Source organism: Grammomys surdaster, unplaced genomic scaffold, assembly GCF_004785775.1.
Source record: "Grammomys surdaster isolate TR1022 unplaced genomic scaffold, NIH_TR_1.0 132, whole genome shotgun sequence".
NCBI lineage: Eukaryota > Metazoa > Chordata > Mammalia > Rodentia > Muridae > Grammomys > Grammomys surdaster.
The window spans coordinates 5154922-5178394 of NW_021604590.1; the positions used below are offsets into that span (position 1 = coordinate 5154922).

The 23473-nt window shown below is 45.6% G+C and overlaps 1 protein-coding gene across 1 annotated transcript in view; it reads right to left on the reverse strand.

Moving 5' to 3' along the window:
- Positions 1 to 5508: 5508 nt before the first annotated feature.
- Positions 5509 to 23473, reverse strand: part of Lama1 (laminin subunit alpha 1) — a 126019-nt gene continuing 108054 nt past the window's right edge. Inside the window, exons 48-62 of the mRNA XM_028762234.1 lie at positions 21706 to 21856; positions 20274 to 20418; positions 19646 to 19787; positions 19443 to 19557; positions 19101 to 19271; positions 17007 to 17158; positions 16129 to 16314; positions 14697 to 14832; positions 13387 to 13499; positions 12644 to 12833; positions 11571 to 11729; positions 10931 to 11084; positions 9895 to 10028; positions 6299 to 6521; positions 5509 to 5669 (exon numbers count right to left, since the gene is read on the reverse strand). Of these exons, the coding sequence (XP_028618067.1) occupies positions 5509 to 5669; positions 6299 to 6521; positions 9895 to 10028; positions 10931 to 11084; positions 11571 to 11729; positions 12644 to 12833; positions 13387 to 13499; positions 14697 to 14832; positions 16129 to 16314; positions 17007 to 17158; positions 19101 to 19271; positions 19443 to 19557; positions 19646 to 19787; positions 20274 to 20418; positions 21706 to 21856 (2332 nt within the window). The remainder of the gene's footprint in view (positions 5670 to 6298; positions 6522 to 9894; positions 10029 to 10930; positions 11085 to 11570; positions 11730 to 12643; positions 12834 to 13386; positions 13500 to 14696; positions 14833 to 16128; positions 16315 to 17006; positions 17159 to 19100; positions 19272 to 19442; positions 19558 to 19645; positions 19788 to 20273; positions 20419 to 21705; positions 21857 to 23473) is intronic.

A 23473-nucleotide genomic window follows, 5' to 3' on the forward strand; every position in this document is an offset into this window, starting at 1 on the left:
AAGACAGGAAAATCCACATGCGGAAGAAGGCCAGCAGCTCAGCAGATCCTGATCTCCATGTACTGGAAAACAGGCTGCACCATAAACCCCTGCACTGCCCTGTGAAGAAATGTGAAACAGATTCTCATTTTCAAACAACAACAAAAATATCCCAGGGGGTACTAGACAAAGGGTGAGCCTTCCAGATGATTCCTTCGATACTCAACAGGAGAGATGCTGTTTCTGCTGGGGGAAGATAACATAAATGCCTGGAAACCTTACATATTTCACCGCTACCCTACTGGGCACTCTGGGAAATAAGGGACTCCTTTTGGCCTAAGAACTTGAAGTCCCAAACATGGGCTGAGGACACATAATTCTAGCTTTCTTGATCCACTGTTTGCTGATTTCTGCAGGCTGTTGAGTTTTGGCTGGGAGAGGAGTGGGCCACACTGACACTGATTAGGTACTAAGGATTTTGTTGGAATGGTTATTATCAGCACGTTGGGGGCTCCGAGGAGAATCCAGGCTCTAGTACCCAAGGCACGTTGCATGATAATCTCTGAAGCTATTCAGCAGCTGTGTGGTAAAGGATGACATCTTTTAAACTCCTTAAGGATAGGGAGAGGTTTACAGCAACAGTCTGCAGGCCAGGCTCATTCCCAGGCAGGAGACAAGGAAGGGGCCACAGAGTAAGAGTGTGCATGGTGTAGGGTATTGAGCTTAATATCAATAGAAAACAAAACAAAAAACAAAAAAATCCACGAGAGCTGTAAACCCACTCACTTCCCAGGTGTGAATAGCCCAGAGCGCCTGTCAGGATCTGTGAAAGGTGGGAGCTGCTACATAGCAAATGGCTACATCCCACCATCACGCCCTTACCCTGACTTACGCATCATTGGAAAGATGTGTGCCAACATTAACGGCAATACAGGGCTAGTTTGGGACTCTGTTTTGCAGTCAGTATTGGGGCTACCAAGACACAGCAAGGAAAGAGACTGCACTGCCCATGGGGAAAGAGACTGCATGGCCTCTGCACTGCCCATGGGCGTAAAATATGTTATATGGTTAACTCTTAATATTATACAGTTTGCACTTCGTTAGAGTGGGTAGCTGTGGCCTGGTCTATGATCAAAGTTCCCAGCTACTTTGTTACTGACACCACACCGGGGAGAAGAAAAGTTCCAGATATGAAGAGTCCTTTACAAAATTATCAGTCTACAGTGGATAGGAACATAAAAACAGACAAGCAACGAAGCCTTTACCACTGACAATTGGAGAAGTCTACTTACAGATCAGAGGAACATAAGACCAAGTGTGGGTTTTTTTTTCTCAAGCTTTATTTATTCTTATGGATGTGCATATTGCTTGACTGGTGTCCAGAAGAGGGCGTCAGATCCCTGGACTGGAGTTACAGTTGTGAGCTGCTGGGAATTGAACCCAAGTCTTCTGAAAAAGCAGCAAGTCTTCTTAACCACTGAGCCATCTCTCCAGTCTCTGAGCTCATGTATTGATTCTGCTCCTACCTACTGCAGAGCCTTGGGGAAACTGCCTCTTTAAGCCTTCATTTCTATATCCGTGCAGTGAAGATGAATACTTTCCAGAGAGTTGGTGATGCGATTTCATCAAATGAAATTTCACATGGAAAACTCCCTATTAGCCCTGGGTTGGGAGCAAATTCATGATCACTGTTACCGTACTAAGTGCTTTTACATGCTGCTATCTGACTCAACCTCCTCCCTAATTGATAAGGTATCGAAAAATATTCTTAACAAATTGTGGTGGTCTAAGCTGAAGGAATTAAATGATTACCCCAAACCATTAGCCCCAGTCTTCCTGGCAGGTGACTACCAGAAATGAGGTTATCCTGGTCCAGTTGCTCAAATCCTTATGTTCACGGAAATCCTTGTCCTTCCGTGTTTGGCTGCAGCTCACCTAGGGACAATTGTTCTGATCCAACTACCTAGTGGGCAGCCGGCTCCAGACCCCGCCCTTCACGCTGGCCATATGACCACGCCCACGCTAGGTTGACCTGAGGTTTCTGTGTCTCCCAGCTTCCAGATCCTTGTATCTTTTGCAATAGACTCTCCTTAGGCAGAGCCTACTGGTGAGGCCCAGATAGGAGCAGCTAGCCTATGTGGTGTGGTGGGCAGAGCTGACTTGCTGAGGTAGGTGTCAGTGGAGGGTACATCATCCCAACCTCTCCATCATTCCACCCTCTCCCTACCTACTTGGGGGCGGGGCTATTACAGAAAGGGCGGAGCTAACCCTGAAAGGGCCCAGAGAAGGCGGGACTAAGCTGCTGGTAGACAGGTCTGGTGTTGTGGTGCACAGTAGGCCTTGGGAACTGGAAAGGGACATAAGTTCTGTGGTCTGGCTATGCAAAATTGCACATTCACCAACATTGTACGGGAATTCCTGTTTTCTCCACTCCATTGGCAGTATTTATTTCACCTAACCTAATTTGAGGGGTGTTACAGGTATTGTAATTGGGCTGACATCTCGTATTGCAACTTGGATTTACTCTTTCCTGTTGACTAATGAGACGGATCATTTTAAAATGGATTTGCTGGCATAAGCATTTATTTGTAAAGTGTCTATTCAGATCACTTGCCCCTCCCCCTTTACACCAGATTATTTATTTTGTTTGAGAACCTTATGTGTCACTGATAGCAATCCTTTGTCTGCTAAGCGGCTGGCAAATATTTTCTCCCGTCGTCTTTGTGGTTTGCTGTGGGAAGCTTTTTGGTTTTCTGTAATCACGTTTTCTCCTTTGCTTCCTGCATATTCCAGGCCACACTTGAATCCATTGTCTATACTTTCATCTTGAAGTGTCTCCTCCATGTTTTAAGCCTTGCATTTAGGTATCTGGTCCATGTTAGGTTTTGTATAGCATTACAGTTAAAAGTCAAATTTCTGTATTTCTCATGTTAATGTACAATTTCCCCAGTGCCATTTATTGAAGAAGGTTGTTTTTGTGCCATACCTTTTTTTTTTTTTTACTCTTACCAAGAAATGGCTATAGATGGGTAGGTTCTGATATTAATTTTGCTTCCTCGAGAGGGGCTTCAGTCACTCACATACTCAGGTGATATCATGTGAATCTTTTGCTCATTTTTACTGGTCAAATAAAGGCTAGAGCCTGTGATTGGGCAGTAGAAGTAAGAGGTGGGACAGGAGGTCAGGGAGACAGGGAGAGAGGATGAGAGGAGGAAGAGGAAGAAGAGAAGATGGAGCAGAACCATGTGGCTGGGAGAAATTGCAAGCAACAAGGTTCTCATAGCTGTGGAAGTGGTTAGTAGGGGTGATAGAGCTGCCTAAATCTAGACTTGAAGCTTATAAATATAATAAATTGATTGTGTGGTTTTTTATAAGGGTTTATTGGGGGTGAAAATTAGTGCAACAGGTAGGTAGGTTTGTATGTCAGTGTTGGTGACAACAGTTCTTAGTACTGCTCAAAGTGAGGCATTATAATGACCTCAGGTTTGGTCTTTTTCTCCAGCTTTGCAGGCCTGCAGAGATGGCTCCATGTCAAAGGTGCCTGCAACTCTTACAAAGGACCTGAGGTCAATTTCTGGTACCCACATCTTAGATCTCTGAACCTCTAATTCCAGCTACCGGGGGGGTTCTGAGACCTTCTTCCCGATTCACGCACCCACAGACAGAAACACACACATCAATAAAAAAGAAAATCTTTTAAAAAGTGATTGCTTGGGCAACTCTTGGGTGTTTCTGTATATGCTTTTCAGAATTACCTCCTCTACTTCTGTGAAGGATGTTGTGGGTATTTTAATGGAGGCTGCATTAATACAAAGTTACTTTGGATAATACAGGGTTTTGTTGTTGTTGTTTAGTCAATATAAATTCTCCCACTTCCAACGTGGGAGGACTCTGTCTTTGAGTAGGTTTCTGGGTATCTTCTTCAGTTTCTTCTGTGAGCATTGATTTGTTTAACACAAGTCTTTACTCAATCTTCCTCCTAGACTTTTGGATTCTTCTATCCTTGCTTCTCCCTCTCCTTTCTCTTCTACCCCTTAGTCCCCGTTTCTCTCCCTCCCCTCCTTTTTTGGGGTAGCAATTGTAAATGGGATTATTTTCACACTTTTTTTTTTCCCTCATGAGTCTTGTTACTGGGATGAAAACTACTGATTTTCACATGTTGGTTTCATAACCTGCAACATTACTGAATTCATCTCTCTTAATAGTGTTTTGGTAGACCTTTGTTTTCCTACAAAATAGGGTAGTTTGACTGTCTCCTTTCCTGTTTATATGCCCCTTATCCTTTTTTGCTTACATAACTGATAGGGTAAGACTTCTACCATGTATTGATTAGGAATAGTGGGAATAGACTCAGTAGTTGTCTCTTCCAGCTCTTAAAGGAGTGATTTCATATTTCAATATTTAGTATGATATTGCCTGTGGGTTGGCCATGTTTAGCTTTATTATGCTGAAGTATGAGTCTTGAACCCTTAGAACTTTGTTTGCTGGCCAGGAGTGATGGCAAACACCTTTATTCCCAGCTCTGATGAGGCAGAGGTAGCAGGATCTCGGAGTTGGATCTCAGCTTGCTCTACCTAGTGAGTTTCAGAACAGCTAGGGCGATGTAGTAGTGACACCTTGCTCAAAAAGTAAAACTAACTAACTAAATAAATAAGATAAAGAACTTTCACTTTGTCCTTTCTCATATTTTCTGTTTCTCTGTTAAATTGTCCATCACTTCATTCACAGAAAACACACATAATTCCCTTGTCCTCCTAACTCTCGGGTAAAAATAGCAGCTTTCACGTCCTTGCGATAGGCACAAAGGTGCCAGAAAGACAAGCTGAGACAACCATTTAACGTCTACTGCCGGGCATGGAGGGGTCAGGGAGGAGGCTGAGGGAATTGGAAAGGGAAGCTGGTGTTGGTTATGAAGTGTGCTCAAGGCCGGACTGGGCTACATACAGGTGTGGCTAACGAAAAGAAATGGGAGCCTCCTGACACGTCCCCTCTCCAGACTGACATTTGTTGATGCTATGTCCTTAGAAAATCAGTCCCATTTTCCCGGTTGCTTGTGTCGAGAGGCATTAAATTATATCCCAAACCTTGTAATACAACATGCCTTAGGCTCTGGATCCTATTGTCAGCCTTTGAATAAAGTTTGGCTAAGAAACCGACTTAGGATGTACTCAGGTCCCAATTTCTACCCAGTGTATGAAACTTTAAAAAAAAATGAAATTATCCATACTGTGCTGTAATCTAATACAGCCTCCTGTGACATTTTAATTTTTATGCTCAAAACGCAAACCAGCCAACACTATCAAGCCTTCAGCAGAAAATCCCACGCCCACAAAGTTCCATCTGAAAAACTCAGAAAAGGAGACCACGGATTCCACTAACGTTTTAGACCGTTTAATAGAGGTATCTGTTGTCCATGTGGCTTTAGTTCAACATAAATACAGCATTTTTCCTCTGGAAATGTAACCTGAGCTGGAAATGGAATGGGAACAGAAGATGGTGATGATTCCAAGGGAAGAGTCTGGCGGCAGTTCAGGGCTCAGGCCCGGGGCAGGAATGAGGGAAGACCCCTTGTAGGTCAAAGGCTCTGCTCAAGTCCAAGGATTGCACCTGTGAGCCCCTACTCAGCTTGAGATTCCTCACACAGCCCCGGAACGAGGCCCGGCTGCTCAGGCAGTTCTGTTTGACGTGGGCTGTTCAGGGAGAGAGAGACAAGTGTTGCTTAGTTTTGTTTGAGATAGGGTAAGTTGCACATTAGAGACAAAAGTGATCTCAACCAAACCCTCAAGTCAGAATGCTTCCCACACATGTGGGTTTAGTGGATAGCGGAATTCCTGGTAACTTTTAACAGGCAGGTGACTTGAAGGCATAGTTGGGACTTGAAAAGGTGTTGAGGATCTGCAATAATTTCTTGGGACATATCTCAGATGCAAATTTGGTTGCAGGAGTATGAATCCAGTCTATCCCTGACCTAGACTCCAACCTTGAGATCATCGAGGGCAAACGTGGGATCCTCCAGCTTACATCACCACAGAGCCAATGTTCTCAGTGAGAAAGTTGTATGTGACAGAGTCATGCTAAATTGCCCCGAAATATGCCAAGAAAGTTTAGGTACGGTACTTCAAACAGCTTGTCTAAAATGGTGGGACTTGTCATTAAACTGTGCATCTTTCAATCCCTGCCCCATAATCCTTTGCGCCCACACCTCGCCGACTGAGCTCCCTGTGCATCTTTCAATCTCTACCCCATAATCCTTTGCGCCCACACCTCGCTGGGACTGAGCCGCCCAGTGTAGATACACCAAACCGGGAGTGACACATACCAGGGTAGCCACCCACATAGATGGGATCGTTAGTGTCCGCCGAGGTGGAGTGGGTGTGGGGGCTTTCAGCCCTAACGGCATTCCCATCCACAGTCAGGACGATGCGGTGCTTGCTTTTTTGGGCTTGGAGCGTGTGCCATCTCCCGTCACAGAGAGCTCTGGTGGCCCTGGGCTCGTAAGTGGCTGTTATCCTTCCAGCACCGTTGTTGACGTGAAATAAGACCTGGATAAAGCAAATATTTGGGTGAGTTTTTTCTATATTTGGGACCTCTGCCTTTCTGCACTGGATCTTAGCCAGAAGGCCAAGAAGCCATGGAGCACGGCACATTCACGAATTGTTCTCAGAGCAGAGAACGCATAGGATTCTGGAGACAAGGAACAATGACCATGACAAACAATGATGGTTAGATGATCACCTCCTAAAGGACTTGGACTCCATCCCAGCCCCCACAGTTTTGAAATCAGTGCTCCTTTCTCAGGGCACTGAAGGACATTTTCAAAAGTCTTCAGTTTCCCCAGAGGCTGAGCATGGACTGTATCTATGCACGGTCACTCGCTAACTTCCCCTGACCAAGCACAGGTGCTCCATGACATTGAGCGGCAAACAAAAAGCCAGGGCTTCAAAAAGGACAGAGAGGGGTTCAGTCTGGGCTGATTGGTGTCACTCCAAAAGTTGTTCACATGTTGGAGTTCTAACCTCTAATATCCCTCAGGATATGATGACATTCAGATATGGGGACCTTAAGGAGGTCGTTAAGTTAAAATGAGGTCACTATGGTGAACTTTAACCCTATCTTTGTCCTTATCAGAGGCATCAGGACACAGGCACACAGAGAAAAGTCAATGTGAAGAGAAGATAGCCATGCACAGGCCAAGGAGTGAGGCCTCAGGAGAAATCAACCCTACCAAGCCTTGGACTTCCAGCCTCCAGAGCTGGGTGGGTCAATGTTTGTGTTTACATGATTCTGCCATTTCAGGATGACTGAGAGAGGTGAGAAGAATTCAAGTATGCTGTTCTAAGTTTCCTATGCTGCCTAGTGTGGAAATCTGTAGACATGACCACTCCAAGGTATGGCTGACTGGATGAATACAGCCAGAGGCATCTGGGAAAGTCCAGAGCAGACAGAAGAAAGTAGAAGACTAAATATGACCAGTAGACTGAGCCAGGAGAGTAGATATATGACCTCAGTGACAGGGCCATATAGGAATCAGAAGCTGGGGAAGGGAAACCCAAGGGCTGGAGAAGTTTAGGGTAGGAGTGGGCTGAGAAGAGCTGAGGGGAGCCACAGGTTCTGAGTGAGCCTGGAGGTCAGCCTGTGCTTTGGTAAGTCAGCAGGCATTACAGTTAGCATTTGTCTCAAGTTTCTTTGGGACCAAACACGTAGGAGACCATCCTCTCAGAGCACACAGTAATACACTAAAGGTGTGTATTGCAGGGCTTTGGAAAGAACACTAAATAAAGTTCAAAGAGTATAAGAAATAATACTATATCGAACACAATAAAAAAGTAAAATGTAGAACACAATTGAAAATTACATTTTTCATAGCTTTCACACTCTGATAATTTTTTTCAAGATATCACAGAAAAACTTGTAAATAGAAGGTAGGTTTTTTTTGTTTTTTTTTTTTTAAATTAAAATATAGGATGAGAAGAAAAGCTGGCTCTAAACCACAGCATTGAGGCAGCAATCTGTTATGGAAGTAGGGTTTTGCTTTGTTTTGTTTTGCTTTGCTTTGTTTTGTTGTTTTGTTTTGCTTTGCTTTGTTTTTTAATTGAAGCGGGAGGAGGGGAAGTAAAGGGCAAGGCAAACGGAAACTTGCTAGTGTCCTCTGACCCCACTGTGGGCAATCCTGAGAGCCAAGACCTGGAAAGGAAAATACTAAAACCAAGCAAGTAAGTGCATGGGAGCTTCCAAGGAGCCTTCAACTGGTCTCCTGTGTGTCTGTGTCCACAGTCAGTTTGGTTCACAGCGCCCACATTAGTGACCTCATTTTAACTGAGTTATTATTTATTTACATTTATTTATTGTGAGGGTGTGTGCATGTGCCCATGTCTGAGCATGTAGAAATCAATGCAGGATTTTTTTTTTCTCTTTCTTTCTGTCCCTATGGGTCCTGGAGATTGATGTCATTAGTATGAGCATCAGGCATGTATGCTCGGTAAGTCATCTCACTAGCTCCCAATTGCCTCTTTAAATCCCACATAAGATCAGACCCTGAGAGATGCTAGTGGGTAGGACTTTAGCACGTGAATTGGAGAGATACCATAGCTTTTGCCTTCCGAAAGGAAGATTCCACCATCTCACTCCTGGTGGACAACTGCATTACAGGAGAGGGCAACCCAAGACTCCAGTATCCATGGTTTCTGTGGCTTAAGCATGGTATAGCATACATGCCCAATTCTCTCCTGCAAGGCATTGGAATGGAAGGTAGCTCACTTGGGAAGACTAGTCACCAAGAGTTGAAATGTACAGGGTCTGGGAGGAGTCCCCACCCAGTGGCAACACTGAGACTCCAAGCCACTTGTGGTGACAGCCAAAGGTATGAGAACCACCTGAAGACCAAGTGCAGGAGACTAACTGAACTGTAGCCATGGATGAGACATCCTGAGAGGGGACCCCAGATGGCCCTCCATGTGCTTCTTGCCTGTGCTGTACACATGGCCCCAAAGGAGAAAAAAGGGAGGATAAGGAGCCAGAGCAACTATGGAGGAGACAACCACACAGCAAAAGATGGATATGCTATAAAAGTTTACACTCACTTGGCTTCCAGCATGAAGGGGACATGGGAGGTTGAGATACAAGAGCACCAGACTTATATAAAAAAAAAATTAAATCAAAAAAGACAAACCGAAGTACAATATAGTCAACCCTCAAAGTAACACTCTGTAATGAGAAATAACTTCTGCTATACACAACCTGCCTGGTCTTTCAGGACCATACCATGCTGCATGAACTTAGCATGTAACATTTCTAAAGTGACATTTGAGAGATGGAAACAGATGAGTGACTGCTGAAGGTGAGGAAGGCAGAGCCTGGGGCTGTGGTTACCAAGAAGCACTGTGGTGGGAGAGTCTGGTGGTAATGCCATGGTCGCCATGGATCTTGATGGTGGCAATGGTTTTATTTGCATACAGGCAGGTGCACAAGTGGTCCATCTTATGATGTTCTCTGGGTTGTGGTGCTGTCCCACGGGGAATCAGTGTGGGCTGTGACTGACCTGACTACGAGAATCCTGGGGGTGGGTGCATGGGGACACGTGTGTTCATATCACTGCAATCCTGTGTGACTCTGCTTATTTACAAATGAATAGTTAAAATTATCAGAAGAGACTGGGCACTATATGAACATGTTATTCCTGGTAAAGTGCAGGCAGAAACGCCTTGGCATTACAGATGCCATTTTGATTCAAATATATGAAAAGAAGCTACTCTGAAAATAGCTTTTTAGGACTGTCTGATTTTAAAATAGTAAAGGAAATTTCTTTTGTCTCCATTAATGAAGTAGATAATAAGAAACTCGAATCTAGGCATTTCTCCACTTCTTTCCTGCTCTGCCTCTGGTAGGGTGGGTAGGACTTGGAGCTGGACCACCTACCTTGCCATCTACAATCTCTAGGCCAATGGCATCCACTTTGGCACTGCTGATTCCCAGGAGGACGCCATTCTTCGAGGAAGTACGGAACTCCAGTGTGATATTTAAATCCAATCGAACTTTGTAGCCTTCCTTGACTGAAAAACACAAGGCAGCACTGCCATGGTGAGAACCCACAGGCTAGACAGGGCTGGGCTGGGCAAGCACTCATAGATGGTACTGGCCAAGTTCAAGACCTGGATCCAGATGCATTCCCACCCATCCCCCAGGCTTCAGTGCACTCGTAAGAAGAATCACTTCTTTTTTTTGTTTTTGTTTTTGTTCTAAGGCAGAAACTTGCTATGCCAACAGACTGCCACCAACTTTTCAATCCTCCTGCCTCTGCCACCTGAGTGCTGAAACTGCAGGTGTGCATGACCAAGCCCAGGTAGAAAGACTGCTTTTGAAGAAGTTGCTCAGTCACAAACCAGAACAGAGCTTGGGCAGGGACTCCTTTCATCTGTATCTGGTCACTTGGGCCCTGGATACATACATCCAGCTTGTTGGTCTTTCTCTGTCAGCATCTTAATTTATATGTACCTTGGAGGGCATCACTATTGTATAAATATAGGCTCTAGAGAGCAGTTGCTACCATGCCTTGGGCTAAAAGGCAGACTGAGCACCCCATTGCATTTATGTTCCCTGCCAGAGCCTTGGTTCTTCTCAGTCTTCCGTGTTCTTATTTTTAAAGACACGCTATCATTATTATTCGGATTGATTTGCAACTTGGGATACTCCTGCCTCAGCCTTCTGAGCATTGGAATCACAGGTGCTCACACCTGCTTTTTAATCCAAGGGTCTTTATTAACCTGGGCAGGGAATGTGCCCTGGCCATCTGCCTGGGACAAGACAGTTAGGCACAGTCCAGCACACTGAATAAACAAACACGGCTTTAGGCAGCCTCTCTAGCAGGATCTTATCCTATCAGAGACGGACCCACACCACCTCAGAGCACACACTAAACCCAAGGACTTCTTTCCAGGCTGCTAACAGCACATACCAAGAGCTGCATATCCACTTCCTTCAAAGAAAGTTCCTTCCTGGGCTACCGCATAGCACCTGTCCACAGCAAAGGCAGACGCGGGCTTGTCTTTATCCAGCTGTTGGCCGTTAACAGTCACTTCCCCAATGCAGGCAGGGATGCTGTGAGTGATCTAAAGTGAGTGAGACAGGAGAGCAGGTAGAGATGATGATGTGACAGGATATAGTTTTCCTGTGCTTCATTAAGCCTCCCTCAATAGCACACATGATGACAGCGTCCCGGTCTCTAAAGCTTAACTGTGGCAATTCCGCACATCAACACTCTCTTTGCTCTGTTAATCTGGTGCTTCAGTGATAACACCCTGGAAGTGTTTTCTACCATTTATTTTACTAAAACACTGCTTGAATCCAGAGTGCTTCTCTCAATAACGTACACATACAAATTTGCTGGGCTTTTCCCAAGATGCTTGGGGGCTAAATGGCTTCAGAAAAGGGCAAGCTCATTAGCCATGAGGCAGGAAAAACTCTATGGAAAAGCCACACCACATGACCTACATACGATCTTTAAAGGATCTAGTGAGCCCAGGCTCATGCGGAATAACTCAGACAAGAGCATTACAGAATGATGGTCTTCCACGAAAACACAAGCCGCTGCTTACAGTTCCAATGTTCCTGGCCTTGTAGTGACCAGGAAGGCCTCCGAGGTACAGCTTCCCTTCCACATCCAGTGTGGTTGCATTGCCCACCACGGTCACACTGGGGGACTCTTGGCCATCAATGGTCATGAACGCCTTTCTTTTGATGTACTCCGTCTTGACCTACACGAGATGAAAACACACAGAATTTGCAAACCATTTGAGAGAAACGTAACAGAGGTGTGCTTAGGACTTGTCCCTTAGATCAGTGAGAGCCCAGACTAAACCCTGTAGGATGGCTATGCCTGCGGCATGCTGCCTCAGAGAATAGACTGAGGCTGGTAGCAATGGGGACATTTTACTGCACAGCTTCAGAGCCCTGGTTATAAGCAGATGCTTTGATTAGCAGCTCAGTCCTTTCAGGCCACTGTTTGTGGTGGTTTAAAGAGCAATGCTTCCCATAGACTCATGTGTTTAAATAAGGAGTGGCCCTACTAGGAGGTGTGCCCTTCTTGGAGGAGGTGTGTCCTTCTTGAAGGAAGTGTGTCACTGTGGGGGTGGGCTTTGAAGTCTCATATGCTCAGGCTAGGCCTAGTGTGGCAGTCTTTCCCCTGCTGCCTGTGGATCAAGATATAGAACTCTCATCTCGTTCTCCAGCACCATGTCTGCACACTGCCATCCTTCCTGACATGATGATAATGTACTAAACATCTGAAACAGTAAACCAGCCTCGATGAAGTGGTTCCCTTTATAAAGTTGCCGTAGGTACTCATGGTATCTTTTCACAGCAATGAAACCCTAAGGCACTGGTATCTTGTCAAGTCAAGAACATTTTTGAGACTTCTGACTCATTCTATCGCCAGCTGTTGTGTGTTTATTGGGTGTTCAACATTGAACAAGTGTCTGGAGGGATTCAGGAAGTGGAACAGGGCCCTGCTGACAAGATGCTTACATCGTTTCGGGGAGATGTCAAACATAAAGACAGCAAGGGGTCAAAATGCACAGATTCAAGAAAATGAAAACACCACCACAGACACAGGGAGAAAGTTTGAGTCAGGAGACTTCCCAAACTTTCCCAGGGCCTCCTGAGAACTTACCGTGTGCCACTTGCCATCACTGAGGAGGGCAGGGTGGGAGACCTTGGTTCGGCCCTTGCCGAGGTCAAACATGAAGTACGGGTGGCCCTCTTGGAGCTGGAGTGTGGCGTAGTCCATTTGGTTCTGATGAGCCACGTAGTAAACGAGACCACTGGAGGCGAATGTCCGGATCCTCAGCTGCACCTGGAGCCTGAGGGAGGAACAGCAACTCAGCACCAGGGACCGGGAAGGTCAGTTTCCATCGTTTAACGTGACCTCCGGGAGAGAACCCATTGCTGCTTTATCATATGCTGCCCTTACAATCTCCAGAGAGAGGAGGTGTTCCCATTTGTGGCACAGATGGCTGATGGGAATGTTCTAAGACTGAGAAGGGATTCCTGAAACCTTGAAACCAAGGCTAGAACTACATCAGCATTGTACTACGTCACAGAGAGGCCCACTGGTTGCTGTAGAAAGTAGTTCAGGTGGGCAACTCTGAAAAGATGACATTTTAGCTGACCTCTGAGTGACAAAAAAAGTGAGCAAGACTCCTAGGCAGATCACCAGCAGAGCCTTCACTTGTTTTAGGACAATGAAGAGAACGTTGTCATTAGGGGTCTGAAATAGATGAGATCCTTACCTGGATCCATGTGGATGCTGAGCCTGTCTGGTATGAGCAAATTTGCTTATTTCAGAAGCTAACACCACGTTTTCCTTATCATCTGGTAACAGGAACCTCAGAGCGACCTCAGGAAAATGCTTACCTCTTCCGGATGTCAGACTGATTGAGAGGGAGCACCAAGTGGCTGTTCTGCGAGAGGCCAAACTGGTGAGCACCTGCCACATACCCCGGAGCCATGTCAACAGCGCACAATACCTGTAAGGGGTGCATAGGGACCCTGAGCCAGTGTAGCCAGGACTCCATTGACACAGACATGTTCTTCCATAAAAGAAATGTTCCAGAAGCCACTGTGTCAGAACAGCAGCTGCCACCACTGTGGTTTCACTCTGTCCTAAACTACATACCCCTCAGCACCTTTCTCTCCAGAGAGCAATCTGAGCTTCCTGCCATTTTTCACCATCACTCAAGTTCACAATCCCTCAAATAGATATAGGAGTTCCTACATGAGACTTCCTTGGGCCTTAGGGATCATGAGGATGGCCCAAGGACACCTGTGGCCAAAAGACATCCACAGCCGAGACACCACAGGGAGACAACAGTGCCCTCAGGTCTCACAGGGCCTTACATTCATATACTAGGTGCTGGAAAGGGAAAGAAAAACTGGGCTTGAAGGGCCCCCGGACCCTGGCCAGAAGCCAGGAGCACAGGGCAAGGCCTTTGGCAGTGCTGGCTGCCTCTACATTGTCTTACACAGGATCCCAAGACTGTTAAGTGGCTTAAGGTAGACATATACAACTGTCCCGAACTCCTGGGCCCTGCAGAGACGGTGTTCCTTAGGATAACCTCACACCATCTTCTGAGAAATTGGAAGGGAAGAAAATTGAAGAGTCATGACCATATTTTCCTTAATGGACCAAACGCCTGACCATGAACACAGAAGCACACACAGTGGTTCAGCTATGTGCTTACTCTCATGCTTCCTCACCTAAATCTCATCTCACACCCTACGGGGGCCTTAGGGAAACTCTACCAAAGCTCTCCTGGGGCGCTAACCACTTGAGGCGCTGATCTGGAGTCACCCACAGACAAGAGCTTCTGCCCTATCCCTGCCAGCTGTCTATCAGATCCTTAAAGCCCCTTCCCAGTCTCCAGAGACAATATTTAGATATTCTTCCATCTGAGGTACAGCTAAGGAACTGGGAGGCGGGCAGAGGACACACCTGGCTCACTTCCCCTCACTCCCAGCTTGAGTGCCCTCTTGGGTCTCAGTTCCACTCTTTCTGTGTGCTCTCTTTGCCTCTCTCCAGCTGCCCTGACTCCGGGTTCCCAATGCTTCTTGGCTCCAGTTTCTTTGGCTTTCTCAGACTCTATCTGCCTGAGTCTACTTCCCCTAGCATGTAGCTTTCTTCCTGACCAGACCTGGATGATGTCATTGAAGGATGTCATGCTTACAGGCTGTGGTAGGGTTGGGGGCTCTGGAGGGAGCTCCCCGTGTTCTCTGTGCAGGCTCTGCACGGGCTCTTCTGCCAGCAAGCATGTGTCCAGTTCTACTTGTTCAGAGCCAGTTGCATGGGTGAAGTCCAAAAGTCTACAGACAAATGAGAGAACATTGGGATGAAAATACCATGGGGGAGCTTGGGAGCCCAATCATTTGATTAAAATGGGTAATTAGATCCCATTTGAAACCATTGATTCATTCCTCTTAGGGTAACCAAGCTAACCATCCCCTCAGTGCCTGAGTCACATGGACATACCATTTTTCTGTTTGGTTCTGATTAAAATAAATATACATCCCTAAACCAGGACAATGCCAGTAACCTGGATGTTCCTGAGCTCAGAGTACAGTCAAGATTGTCACCTGCTGTAGGCTAGGCTATCAGGTCAACGAGTCTCTGGTCCCCACCCCACTGGGCAGCAGTTTCCATTTAACATTGGCTCTTGGTTCTGAGATGTGCTTGTCATGGACTCTCTACTTAGAAGCTCTAGCCAGGTTTCCGGTGGCAGCCTGGATTTAACTGGTACCTCCCAAAGCTGTACCCAACTATACATTCCAGAGCCTTGTGCCTTTTAGGAGCATGAAGTTGCCTCATCAGTACAGGGGTGGATGAGCAACTGGTGACTGTATATAAATCTACAGATACATGAGTAAGGCTCTGCTCTTGTACTGGAGTCTGTGAAACCACAGGCCTACTCTTGCTCTGTTCAGGGACTCTTAGAAGGTCACTTCCCAGAGAAGGTCACAGTGATTGTGAAAGACCTCTGCCACCTCTCAAGGTTACATCCTGAGCATTGGGGTCCCCTTGTCCTCAGGAAGTCCCTCTAGCAGCCTAGAAAGGATGGAATCAGTGTCTCCTCCTACTGAGCCTGTTGTGATTTCCTGTGAGCAGATGCTGGCCTGTAGGTTCAGATACAACTTTCTCCGCTATTCCAATGTGACTAGAACTTGGGAGAGGAGGAATGAATGGCCATCTGTGCACATAATAATTCTCTTCTTCACAGAGAATGGAGACTTGCAAAATTTAACCATATAGCAACTGTCTCTGGGGAAGCTATGAATAAGAGGTAGCTATTAGCAATCCAGTTGGGTTCTCGTAGAGGTACCCTTAAGGATGGGGATACAGCTCAGAGGTAGAGTAACTGCCCAACATGCATTAAAGTCCAACTCAATGCTCCATACCATATACACAAAGGCAGCCAATGATGGCTTTTCTTTACATACAATTTGATGGTCAGATCTGACCACCATGTTGACTCTATAAGATCCATTGGGAGAGACTGTCATGATAGGTCAAGGAGAGCTTGGAGAACACCCCCCCCCAACCCCAGCCAACTCAGAGGGCAGATGACAAAGCAGAAGAACACGATGAGAGCCGGTCACACTCACTGGGCATCGAGGACCACGTTTTTAATACACCCATGGAATGATTTCCGCATCCTGAGTATCGGGGTCCCCTTGTCCTCAGGAAGTCCCCCTATGTACAGGTTGGATATGTTGATTGTCCTTCCTTCTGTTAATGGACCCAACTTCATTTCTACAGGACTGTTCTCATCCAGTTGTATGGTGATAACTCTATCAGAGCAAAGGAGAAAACAAGCTCTTTAAGTATAACGAAGAACTCCATTTTCATATGAAATTCTAGCAAGTTCTTTTGGAATGATATTTTTTTTTCCTCCAGATAAATTTTGGCATGGGATTGTATATGAATCCAAAAAATGGAAACCTGGAGCTCAACATCTAACATCAAAGATAAAATCTATGAATATCTCACCAAGCTTGATTATTAGAGATAAGGGTGTGTATTCAAACACCTTTTTTTTTTTTTTTAGCTATTATGAAAACATCCAGCAGCATTCCTCAAACACAAGGCCTACAGTTGCAGATGGAAATACACAGGAACATTGGTAGGACGGTGTTTACTGCTAGCACAGTGCTGCTCACCAGAAGCAGCCTGCTATTTACCACCAAATTCATCCAGTTTGTAAGCAGTTTATATCGGGCGTAAATACAGGGCAAAGCTAAGGTTCTCAACTATGAAAATTTCATAAACACATCACTACAAGCTAGAAGACAGCTGACTCTGTGGTAGAGTTCTACCATTTGAAACAGTAAGAACTATGACTGCTAATGACTTTGGGCCAACTATCCCAGTCACACTGGGTGTCAATCACAGCAGGAGTCAGTCATACCTGTCTGACAGACTAAGGAGCTCCCCCAAGCTCATCTCAGCCTCCTGACCTGACACAACCCCGGGATCTTAGTACCTCCGATTCCTAACCAAGGAGATGGAATGTTCTTGTCCATCACTGTAGGAGCCGGTGGGAGCATGCAGGAGGGCCTTCCTCAGACTGGTCCCATCCCCAGAATTGACATGTACTTCAATGCGGCCTTCAATCAGCATGATGGAAAAGAAGGGCTGGAAAGATACATTTTCCAAAACAAAACATATCACTGAAGGGTCTGGAACGCTTTCCGCCTTGTACAGATAATGTAGGCCCGTTGACACAAGGCAAGCAAATGCCTAGGTGGGTCACCATCAGTCATAGTATTTTTTGGATATGATGTACTCCACTCCGATCTGCATTACTCTGCCACCTGCTGTTGCTGGCCCTTTGGTCCTATCACACATTTCTACTTCTGCAAAGCCCCATGCTTGCTGTTTACTGATGCAGAAGACTAATTTTTTTCACTGAATTAATTTTAAGAAACTTCTAATTTTCTATTACTGTATATGGGACCTCTTAATTCAATTTTCCTTGGGCCTGTGGATTACTTCTAACATATCTGGAAATGGCATTAAGGGCTAGAAGGGCCTGAAGATGTTTAAAGTTCCTAAAACTTCCTTGTAACATTGAGAAGAAGCACAGCAGTTTATATTGGCAGCCTCAGACCTGAACCGTGCTTCTCGATGCCCTTACTGACATCAGACTCACCGCTCCTTCCATTGGCTTGTAAGACAGCTGCCACTCATGTGTAACCCTATCACGATGGGTGGAAGGAAAGAGATTAAGCATCTCCCTCAAATGGTAAAACTCAGAACTACTCTCTCACCAGAAATCCAAAGGCTTATGCCCAGAAGGCAGGCAGGAAAGGCCGAAAACCAACATTACACACACACACACACAGGGTCTTACAGAAGTGTTCCTCAGAGCCCCAGAATGAAAGGCAGGGAGATAGAAAGGAGTAAAGCAAACTAAATATGTAATAAAATGTGGATGGAACCTGAAGGCACACCAAGTAACAACTGTAAAAGACAACAGTGTGTATATGACTCAACAGGACAAGCTGTTGAAGTGACTTCATCAAACGCACTAAGAGCTACTGAGTGAACACTTCACTTGAAAGTGCTTAATTTGGAATGAATTTCACCTCAACTAAAAACTGGATTAATGAAATCCACAAAACCAATCCCAGTCCCTCTCAGCCCTTGGTAAAGGGACCCATGCCATACTCAGGGTCCACAGACTGGTATCCCAGCCTTGGTTCTGACACATAACTGCCACATGAACTTGGGCTGCTCAATCAGGTTCTCTGAACCTTTTTTTTTTTTTTGCCCCATAAAGCTTAGGAGTCAGTATCCACCATGCAGGGTGCATGATGGTACTACACAGCCATGTCTTGAGCGGCAGGCAGGGCACACTGTTCTGTGAGCTGCATGTGTGCGGCCTCTCCTTCATCAAGACCACGTACTAGTGTTCTCCAACCTTTCCCTAAGTTATCTGATTGCACAGCACCCTCTTGTGGGGAATCAAACTCGAGAAAATGTCTTCTCTGTTTTCTTCTGCCACTGGGCACCTGTCACAGGACATGTCTGTCTGTCTCCTCCCAGTCACACTTATAACAACAACAAATCCTCCCCTCCCCCAAAGAATGTAAGGGAAGAACTTTCACTCTGTCACAAGCACTGCACATGGAGGGAAACCCGGCCTCTGCCCTGAGGAGTTGTTTTAGTCTGAGAGCAACACTTCCCCTGACTAGAACGAAGTGGAATATTGATCATATGATTCAGGAAATCTTGGGTCCATGAGCAGATCATTCAGCAGTAATAACTTTCATTCACTAATTTAAAAAGCACATGTATATAATCTCTTGTAAGCAGCTACAGTAAATGTGTGAGGAAGAAATTCCATACACACTTTTTGTTTTGTTTTGGTTTGGTTTTGGTTTTTTGGAGACAGGGTTTCTCTGTGTAGCCCTGGCTGTCCTGGAACTCACTCTGTAGACCAGGCTGGCCTCGAACTCAGAAATCTGTCTGCCTCTGCCTCCCAAGTTCTGGGATTAAAGGAGTGTGCCACCACTGCCCAGCCCCCACACACATTTCTAGACCATTTCTACTTCCATGGGCCACAGCTACTTACCACATGTGCCTGAGAACCACCAGCCTTCTCCGCGTCCTTGCCAAGGGCAACCAGGATGATTCCACTGCTGTTCTTGGTGACAAATGTGGCCAGCAGGGATGACTCTGGTGATAGAGACTTGGGTGGCATCTCTAGATAGCCACCTTTCAGGAAACTCACACTCTGGATAGGCTGGTGACAGAGGGGAGAGCAGAGTGAGGTTGGCCTGCCGCTGTGGGACTGCCTGCCTCGCTTGCATCTTGCCCACCCTCAGGTTGAGAGCTTGTGGCTTTATTATGTCAGTAAACCACCAGGCACCTATGGAAACCTTTCCAGACCCCCATGACCACTGTTGGTCCCTACCTCCAGTGCACAGCCTTTTCTCACTCCATAGGAATTTCTCAGCAAATCAAAGGTGGACCTGGATATCTCCAGGTTCTTGATACAGCCTACATAGCTTCTGCTGCTGACCCCTTTCCTGGAGGCAAGGACATGAGAACCATTTACACACTGGGTCAGAGAGGCCTGGGAATTCCACACGACCACCCCATGGTTTCACATCATACCTCACAGCCTTAGAGTGAGGTAATCCACCCACGTAAATCAGGTCTTTCTCCAGCCGATTAAGGTCGGAAGCAGCTCCTGGAGTTTCTCCTTGCTTTGTCTCCTTGTCACTTGTGTCATATGCATCGAAGACAGCTAGCAGTCCTAGCGGAAGGTGAGGAGAGGGACAGTTAACACTACATAAGCCTCTGTCAACATATTCATTTATGAGGGCATGCTCTTTTAAATCCTGCAAACTTGGCTGATGTCATTCTTTGCCATTCAGAGATAAAGGTCGGCAGATCCAGAACACTCACTGATGAATGGTATCAGCAGGTGCGTAAAAGAAAACAGGGTGAATTCTATTCTTGTTTCCAATTCTGGGTTTAATGAGAAATATTGAAACCTTGGACAAACGGAATTATACTCCTTCGGCAGTAGGCAGTAGGCAGATCCCATTGTTTCTCATAAGCAAAGGTAGGTTTCAATCAAATATCACTCAAGAGTGCAGCTGTGGCTGCGTGTGGAGGGTGATGTGTTCTGATATCCTTAAGATGCAGCAGGGAGCCAATGGAGCACAATGACCATTGGTTTTGGAGTTTGTTCTTAGAGGGACAGCCAACACCTTAGAGGTTCACCCCGTGCACCTACCTTGCTTCCGGTTCCGCTGGAAGGCGATCTTATACCAGGTTCCATTGTTATACCGCCTGTCTGTCATAAGAGTGAGGGGTCCTGACCCCAGGTCCACCATCACTTTAACCCTGCCACGGACCAGCTCGATGGACAGGAAGTCCTTCTGTGAAGGAAAGAAGTCTTTTCTGCAGATGAGTCTTTATCTCTAGATTTTTTTCCCACCCAAGTTAGGGATGGGAGTAAACTCTTAGGGTCAAACTAGGGATTGTTACATAAACATTAGTCAAACAGCTAGTCTGTTACATAGAAGTAAAAATGTCCCCAGCGGCTCTGTGAAATATTACTGAGAATTAAACTAATTGCTATGTGTTGTTACCAAAATCCATAGGTTAGGAGAACCTGACTGTCTTGGTGGGCTTTGTGTTTAAATTCACGAGTAGGCTGTTTCTAAAAATGGCCATCATACAAGACAAAAAGTGGTACCATGCCTGCAGATGAGATTCAAATGAAGCTACTGTGGTGACTAGAGAGATGGCTTAGTGGTTTAAGAGCATTGGCTGTTCTTGTAGAGGATCTGTGTTCAATTCCCAGCACCTGCCTGACAGCTCACAACCATCTGTAACCCCAGTCCCAGGGTATCTAATTCCCTCTTCTGGCCTCAGTGGTCACTAAGCATACTTATGGTGCATAGACACGCAGACAGGAGAACTACTCATACACACAAAACAATAAAAATAATTTTAAAAAAAGCAAGTCCACCATGGTTACACAAAGAACAAGACATGACCTCAACTAAAGTGTAACAGGAAGTGTTTGACTGACGCCTGTGCTGACTGGAGCTGCTTCTACTAAATCTGCCTTTGTGTGTTCCCTGATAGCTCTTCCTGAATTTGTGTTCATTGGTAAGCAATCTTTAAATGAGAACCTAGACAACATATGTGAGTAGATTACAGTGATAAGAGCTTGTAGAAACAGGCTCGGAGACCTTGACAAGATCAGGTTGGTGATGCCCTCTCAGAGAATATGGAGACTCTTACCCGACTGCAGCCAACCACCTGCTTCTACTGTTTACTCCCTCCTGTAGGTAATGCTCCCAGCTCCTGTGGACTTAGGTGGTGGGTACGTATGAAGAGTGGAACTGACTGACAGGGGCCTACATGTAGTGGTGTTTGGGAGCATCACCCATGCTGGGGAGAGACTTCTTGGTCCTACACTGGTCTTGCAAACTTGTTCACCTGTTACTAACACCTCATTGGCTCTCCTGTAAGTGAACCCCCAACCTCATTGCTTCTCTTAGCAAGCTGTAGTGGAAGCATCACTCTGCTCGTGGGTGTGCTCTCTGGAGTGAATGGACATTTGTTCACCTCTGGCAAGGGAAACGTACAGCAGACATAGGTAATCTCAAGGCAATGGTTCTGTACATAGAGGGCCAAGTGCTGCCGAAACTTACGGTGCCATTTGAAGCCAGGTAGAAAAGAAGCCCATTCGGGGAGAAGGTGCTGAAGAGAATTATTATCTGCGTCACGGTGGGCCGGAGCGTCTTCTCCACAACTGCATACCCGCTTCCATCGAAATGGAAGGAAGAGTCTTCATTCTGGGAGCTGCAAAGTAGAGGCCATGAAATATCATCCACACTCAGGAGGGTGGAGTGGCAAAGGAATTCCCTCATCCCAGGCCACAGGAGAAACTTATCTCCATCGTGGACAGTGAGCATGAAATGTAAGACAAATTGCAGCCTTGAACTTGTGAAAACTGAAGTATTCCAAAATGGGGACAGCTCTGAACACTGTCAGAATGATACGAGGGGAAAAATATATATGCGCCATGAGACCACTTCATAAGAAAAAAAGATGTTTTAAAATATATGAAATAATCTCAGGCTCTCCGTTTGGTATATATAACAATAATAAAAAAAAATCTGTGTCTAGATTTGGATCCTGCCTCCAGGATACTTAATTATGATATATGCAATTACCCTAAAAGCCCAAAATACAAATGTAAAATCCCAAACCCTCTCAGTCCCAAACATGTCAGAGAGGAGGTGACATTCAAGCTGTATCTCACAAGGCACGTTTCATGCACATAAAACCCATGCCCACCAGAGCCTAGCCGTTTTATAAGAGAGTTCGTGCAATCAGATATCATGGTATGTAGAATTAGAAAAATGCTGGTATTTTGTAAGAGTATCTAGCAACACATAAAAAGACGGATTAAGGAATTAACCAGTCTAGATGGCAATATAAACCAAATATAATCATTAACCTGAGGCATATTACAGGCTGTACCAACAACATAACACTAGCAAGTGACACCAGGTAGGAGCACACTGTGTTCCTTCAGTCTGCTGCAATAGGCTGGGTGTGGACTAAAGCTTTTGTTTAGCAGGTGTGTGTGTGTGTGTGTGTGTGTGTGTATGTACGTGTGTGTGTGTTGGGGGAGGGCATAGCTAAAATGAAGATAGTCACTTTACAAACTCAGACACAAAGTAGCAGTCTATGCATAGATTGGCATTGGTCAAAGTGTACTTTATGAAGTGTGTTTGGCCAAAGTGTCCTATATGAAGCAACTCCTAATGATCCCATGTTTATGAAGGGCTTGAGATTCAGTGCATTTTGAAAAACTATGGCTGTAGCCCATTAGTGAGGTAAGGGTAGCCTGTACATCATTAGCATGTTAAAAATGAACGCAAAGCTCTGACAGCATCACAGCATCTCTATCTCTATCTCTCTGTCTATATCTAGACAGACAGACAGACAGACAGACAGACAGACAAACAGAGTCTCTATGCCGCCCTTGCTGGGCTGGAATTCAAAGAGATCCACCTGCCTTTATCTGCTGAGTGCTGGGATGAAAGGCGTGTGTCACTACATCTAGCTTTATATCTTAACTCGACATTTTCCAAACATGTATGATAAGTATAGCCCCTCTACTGTGGCTTTTTTCTTTTTAAAGAACATGTATTAATATCTTAACAAACTAGGGTTGTATAAAACCTTGGTCAATATATCAGTATAAGAATGGACACCATATTTGTTCATTCAGTGTCCAGAGAAACATATTTATTAAATTCTAGATTGCCTGAATAAGTCATTCCACCTGCTCCTATAGCCAGCTGGGTCTCTGGCCCAGCAGCAGGGTGAGTAGACCCTCAGTGAACACAGGATGGGTAGGCCCTCAATGAACACAGGATGACTAGACCCTCAATGAACACAGGATGA